This window comes from Meles meles, chromosome X (genome assembly GCF_922984935.1).
Source record: "Meles meles chromosome X, mMelMel3.1 paternal haplotype, whole genome shotgun sequence".
In the NCBI taxonomy this organism is placed as follows: Eukaryota; Metazoa; Chordata; class Mammalia; order Carnivora; family Mustelidae; genus Meles; species Meles meles.
This window is the reverse complement of record NC_060087.1, coordinates 9,252,965-9,259,398: the sequence shown is the minus strand read 5'-3', so window position 1 is coordinate 9,259,398 and position 6,434 is coordinate 9,252,965. Positions and strand designations below refer to the sequence as shown.

Here is a 6,434-nt window from a genome sequence, read left to right as displayed (position 1 = left end):
ATTGTCAAGTTGGTGACATTTTGGGATCCCACCTCTCCTTCATTTTCTTCCTCCCTTCTAGTACATTCCATCACCTTGGGTCTTAAACGGTGATCTTCTCGGGCTGACTGTTACTACTTTAACGTGTAAGTGCATTGTGCCATTTCTGACTTTTATAGGCAACATCGAGAATTATCAACTTTGGGACAAGGAAGGCTGCTCGTCAAGTCCCGAAATACCTTCACCGTGGAGAAAAGCTGACTTCAATGAACTTCTGGCTTCTCTGTCATTTTATACGCCGGGCTAGCACCAGGAAGTGGCCAACACGTTCAGGAGCCCCATCAAAACGCAGCACTTTGCAATGAGGACACAAACTATAACAGAAAGAAGTAGCACGATTTTATTGAAATGTGTTAGTACAGTGTTCGACGACCTTAAAATCCTATATCCTAAACCCATGTAAGCACTGCATCCGAACAGAAGCAAGTTCTAACAGGGCCACCTGCACGTGGATTAACACACTTTTGGCCAGAGCGCAAGCAGCTCTGGGGCATGTGTATTTCTGCGGCTCCCCCGCTCGGCCCCACACACGTGAGTCGGACCCAACTGAGAGATCTGGTGGTTTCGCTTAAGGTTCGCACACAAGCAGCAAGGGCTAGCGAGTCGGGGGATGGGGCCGCTCCTGAGGCCCCCTTCATCGTCTTTCTTGAACTGAAACCATCACATAGTCGAGGGGGTCTACGTTGCCGCTGTGTGTAGCCAAGTCTAGTCGAATTAGTTAATATATCAGAACTACCTGAAAAACAAAAAAGTGAGACTAAAAGAGAGAGGCAGTTGTTAATTCCATCGTGATCATGCAAATTTTTATCTGAAGATTATTCTGAAACTAGCTCTTATACTTCAGAGAAAAGGATCACATTTAAATCAACTTTTTTCAGTCACGTTAATGTGTCTACGCGTGTATGCCAAGGCTGTCTATGTGTGCCTGTTTGTAACTACATTTTCACTGGTCTAGGCATAGAAGTTCCAAGAAATAGATATTCCTCATTTATCAAAACTAAAAATTACATACATCTAAGGAGGCTCTTTACATTATCAAGTCAACTCTGCCTAGAAAGAGTCAATCCACATTGCACGGCCAACTCTACCAGACTGGACTACCACTTTCCTCAAAATTCATTTTAAGAAACAGCAAGACGTTCATCTCTGCAATGACCCAAACGACATTTTTTTGACCTCGACCTTTGCTGTAGTGAAGTTTGAAACCTTAAGGATTGCTGTTCAAGTCCGTTACTGACTTCTGGATTTGGTTTTGCCACCTGCAAAATTTAGATCAATTTCCTCTCTTCGAGTTTTAAGATTCAGCAGAAGAGGGGCGGTTATTATTCCCAGGCTCTGTCCATGCAGGCCGATCTCTCTTCTGCCACACGTGGGGAGGCACCTCACCAAGGAGGATGCTGTCAAGGGCCACGTGTGGATAAAGCAAGCTTCGCCTCCACCATCGCTCTTGGGCCACCATTGGAACGTTACCATCACAAAACAATGAACGCTTCCTTATCTCTACTTTCTCTGTAGGCCTCGCCTACCCATGTTCTTCATGGAACGGTTTTAGTTAAAATCATCAGTAGTCTAGTAGACTTGCTACTCCTGATTACAAAAGGCAAAAGAATATTAAAACAAAGGAGGTTATATTTAAATATGCATTTGGTGGTACTCAACAGAAATTCACCTTTTTATTATGTCAAAAACAATGAACAGACCAGTAAATCTGAGGAGACTTAGGGGAGTCTTGGTTTTGGCGGCAACCCACAATGTGAAATTATTGGAAAAAAGGCAAAGTAAAAGCTGGAACTAACAAGAGGCCATAAAACAGGATGGCGGGACAGGAAGAGCACAGCGTGAGTAGCCCCAGTGAGCCTGAAGGGTCTATCTTGACACTTTCTCAATCAGATTTACCGCTGCACATAATTCTGGAATTTTAGAACATGACATTTCAGGTGACAGTTATCATGTGTTTTTCAGAAGGGGCAATAAAAAAAAATACGGATTGACTCTGCTGTCTCATGTTCATCAGAAAGTAAATATGTCAGTGGCCATCTTGGGCTGCTTAAATTCTGGTCAAATTAAGAATAACCATAATGGTTTAATTGAATCCTGGTTACTAAAAAGAAAAAAATAAAGTAAAACCAAACTCAGGGTATTATCAATTTTCTAAGGTTCCCTCGGAAGTAAAAGGCTAATTCTGTATACAGGGTTTCACCCCAATGTCCATAGGCATTATCCTTATTTACACAGAAGGCTTTAATCTGAAGTTGCCTTGGGCAACCTCGAAATACATAAACTCTGAACTTCGGCGGTAGAATTCCATACTTGAAAGTTGTGGCCTCAAAGTACTGGCAAAACAAAGAAGAGGGTCACCTGTCGGGACAAGTCGGGATGATGAAACGTATCTCATTAACAACAGTTCACTAACGAGGATCAAACAACCACCACCCTCCCCCGCCAAACTGGAAAGGAATGGTCTTGAGCTTGAGAAGGGGGGAAACAATGCGTCTTGGAGGATACAAGATGGGATGCTTTTGCGTTATATCCTAGAATTGCTGAGTCCTAAAACTAAGAAGTCAGGCGAGCACGCACAAGTGGGCCGGCCCCGCGCTCTCCATCCGGGGTCTAGAGCGGCACATGGCTGAACAGGTAGGACACGGATTCACCGTTGTGTGTTCTCCGGATCGCCTCTGCCAAGATCATCGAGATATCAATAACCTGCAGGCCAACAGAAAAGGGGAGACACAGTGGGACACGTCAGTCGTATTTAGCGAAACACGTAGAAGCCACAGAGCCCAGAAACGATTTCTCCAGCACACAGAGATGTGCGAGCACCAACCGCCCCCTCCGGCCGCACCTGCCTCGATCTTCAAGTTACCAACATGCGTGGGACTGGGGAAGCGAGAGTTCCAGTGCGCACACTCAAAGGCTTTTCTCGGCGTCCCTGTTAGCCAGAGACGTCCTTTTCTTGGGGTGTCTCTGGTTTAATTCTACTCAATCATGACATGGAAGGCTTTTCCTCTCTCTCGGTTTCCAAAAACACAGTGATCGTGTCACTTAAGATCACGTCACTCAGGGGTCAGCACACTAGGTTTTCGGGGAAGGCCCAGGGGTAGTATTTTCAGCTTGGCGGGCCAGGCTCAACTCAGCCACTGTAGTGAGAACAGCCACGGACAATACATCGACGAATGAGTGCGTCTATGTTCCAATAAAACTTTATTTACAAAACCATGTGGTGGGCCAGACTGGGCCCGGGGGCTGTAGTTTGCAGATTCGCAACTACTGTCAGTCAGGGAGGAAAATCAAAGACAAAGCTATTCTGACCATTTTCCAATGCTGCGCCCCGCCCCGTGCCAAATGAACCTTGCTGCCACTGGACGGGTCAGAAATCACGAAGTAGGGATGCCTGGGTGGCTCAGTGGGTTAAGGCCTCTGCCTTCAGCTCAGGTCATGGTCCCAGCATCCTGGGATCGAGCCCCGCGTCAGGCTCCCTGCTCAACAGGGAGTCTGCTTCCTCCTTTCTCTCTCTCTGCCTGCCCCTCTGCCTATTTGTGATCTCTTGTCTGTCAAATAAAAAAAAAAAAAAAAATCACGAAGCCGGTCACCTGGCTCCACCTTCTTGCTCTGCTGGTGACAACACAGGCTTTTAGCGATGAAATGACTCGCCAAGGTTCCCCACACCATAGAGCCAAAACGGGGGCTCAAATCCCTTCGGCACAGTTCCAGGCCGTCGGTACAATCTGATTACCACCAACTCTCCAGCGGCCTCCCAAGTCAGGAAGGGGCAAAGCTCTAAATATCCTTAGCACCACCTGCTTTTTCCCCCTCCATTTAAAAAAAAATTGTGGGAACATGTCCATAATGTGAGAATTGCCGTTCACCCCGCCATTCAGTGCCATTAACCGCATTCTCAGTGCTGTGCGGCCAATCGCTGGTGCCCATTTCCAAAAGGTTTCCAGCATCCCAGCCGGCTCCTTTGTCCGCATCAAGCGCCAGCTCCCCCCCCATTACCCCCCAGCCCCTGGCGACCACCACTCTCGTTTCCGTCTCTCGACTGGACTGCTCTGGGCCCCGCAGAGAAGGGGGATCGGGGCACCTGGGTGGCTCAGTGGGTTAAGCCGCTGCCTTCGGCTCAGGTCATGATCTCGGGGTCCTGGGATCGAGTCCCACATCGGGCTCTCTGCTCACCAGGGAGTCTGCTTCCCTCTCTCTCTCTCTCTCTCTCTCTGCCTGCCTCTCTATCTACTTGTGATCTCTCTCTGTCAAATAAATAAATAAAATCTTTAAAAAAAAAAAGGGGGGATCGTACACCACCCGTTCTCCTGCGGCCCGCCGCCTGCGCTGAGCACCGTGTTTTCAAGTTCACCTCTTGAAGGCTGAGTGATGCTCCATTGGCTGGACCCCACCTTGGCGGTCTACTCGCCTGTGGAAGGACTCCTGGGCGCTTCCACCTTCTGGCTACTGCAAATAGCACTGCTATGGACAGGCGTGCGAAAGCTTCCATCCACACACCTGTTTTCAAGTCTAGGGGTACAGAGCCAGAAGTGAACTCCTGGGGCATATGGTCGCGCTGTTCAGCTTTAGCCTGGCCTGTTTTCAACTGCTTTCCTGGTGTGGTCTGATCGGCTTACTGTTTCTAACTTGGACGTCCGCTGGCCCCAGCGTCGCTCGGACCCAGCGGGAGTTGCGCCCTGGTTAGGAGAGGCCACAGGCCCCCATGGAGGACTTGGGGCTGTTTTCAGGATTGGACGGATATTCTGCGCTGCTTGGTTCTGCCTGCCATATAGGAGTACCTGAATCTTGGGACAGTGTCTCATTTTGTCCTCTTGAGGAATGGTGTTTGTGACGACAACAGCCTCAAAGGCGGCATTATTTATTCGGGAAATAGCCGGCCCTGAGAAGATCCCGTGTGTCAGGATAGCATAAACTTTGGTGGCTCCGGCCGAGAGCAGCCTGCAAAACAGAAGAAGGGGGGAAAAAAAAAAGAGTGTGTTCCATAGGAAAAAAAAAAAATCAGAAAAGCAATTTCTCTCGCATTTATTAACCTAAAGAGAATCTTTTGAGGTATGCAGTGGCAAAACTCTTTGTGTCAACCTTGGCCTTGGGCCTCTGTAATTCTTTCCTGAGCAGCATCCCTGGCCTCCCCCTCCTCCTCACTGGTGACAACCAAAAAACGTTTCCAGATGCTGTCAAATGTCTCCAGGGGACCAAAATGGCCCTTGGGTGAGAAGCACAGGGTTAAACTAAGAAAGATACACTGTCATCATTTTGAGCTACAGTCAGTACAGAACAATTAGTGACACAGTTTGCGTGTTTTTTGTTTCATACTATGTTGGAAACCTGGTGGGCACGGTCTGCCCCCGCACGTCTCAAGTCAGGCCGGCCCTTTCCCAGGCGATCCGCGGCCGCGCCTGGTGGGGTGGCGGCTCCCACTCCCCACAGCCCCGCTCTCAATCCTTCAATCCTCCTGGAGCCTGGGGCTGAGGAGGCTCGAGGGAAGGCCGAACAGAAGGAAGAAAAGGCCGGAAGGAGCCCGCAAGATGGCCTCTCTCCTTCTGTGCTGTTTTAGGGGAAGCACCTTCTCTGACCCTTTATTTATTTTTTTGACTCTTTATTTTAAATACACAGAAAGCTCATCCTTGAAAGTGGAAACCAGGCCATAAGGGTCCATGGGGTTTTTTCCTACCAAGAAAAAAGAAATGGACCTAGACTGTCCTTTGGTCTGGAAGACCTTCTGCAAGCAGCCAGTGATGATTTGGAAACACCGGCCCGACTTTTAAAAGCTGCCATTTCTCCCTTCCTAAGGAGATGCCCTCGCGCTTGCCCACACCATCCCACATACTTGTCCGCGGCGTGGCAGATGGTGCCACATGTGTCAGCCATGTCGTCCACGAGGATGGCCACGCGGTCCTTCACGTCACCCACCAGAACCATCCGGTCCACTTCGTTCGCTTTCTTCCTCTCTTTGTGAATCAAGGCAAATTCCACGTTCAGCCTGTCTGCGATGGAGGTGACCCTGTTCGAAGACACAGAGAGACGTGTCAAATCTTGTCATTATGAAGAAGCTCTTGTCGTTCAGCGCTGTATTCCGGGAAGGCAGTTAACCGACCACACTCAAGACAGTGAGGTCATCGGGTCTCACTTGGAAAGCCAGGCCTGGCCTGGGATGCGCAGTAAGCAAGCCATGGGGAGAGACTTGTACTGACGTGGCCTTGCGTTCGTGGCAGCCGGTGACGACTGCTGGGCGCCTGGATAAAACTGGCTAAAACCACGGACTGAGAAATCCATACGCCTCCTGTTAGTGTTCGTGCGACTTTTTAAAAAAATCAGAGACACGTGTTGAATCACCATGCTATCCACCCGAAACTAATGTGACGCCGCATGTTAGCCAGCCGGAATTTAAATAAAAA

The 6,434-nt window shown here is 48.9% G+C and overlaps 1 protein-coding gene across 3 annotated transcripts in view; it reads right to left on the bottom strand.

The window, feature by feature from the left end:
* Positions 1-356: 356 nt before the first annotated feature.
* The window catches only part of PRPS2 (phosphoribosyl pyrophosphate synthetase 2), a 36,174-nt gene continuing 30,096 nt past the window's right edge, over positions 357-6,434 (bottom strand). Inside the window, exons 5-8 of one of the 3 annotated variants that reach the window (XM_045995316.1) lie at positions 5,867-6,040; positions 4,818-4,977; positions 2,617-2,742; positions 357-796 (exon numbers count right to left, since the gene is read on the bottom strand). In XM_045995316.1, coding sequence (XP_045851272.1) covers positions 2,650-2,742; positions 4,818-4,977; positions 5,867-6,040 — 427 coding nt within the window. In that variant the 3' untranslated portion in view covers positions 357-796; positions 2,617-2,649. Of the gene's footprint in view, positions 2,743-4,817; positions 4,978-5,866; positions 6,041-6,434 lie in introns of all 3 variants that reach the window. The other 2 variants (XM_045995315.1, XM_045995314.1) reach the window with 2 other exon arrangements.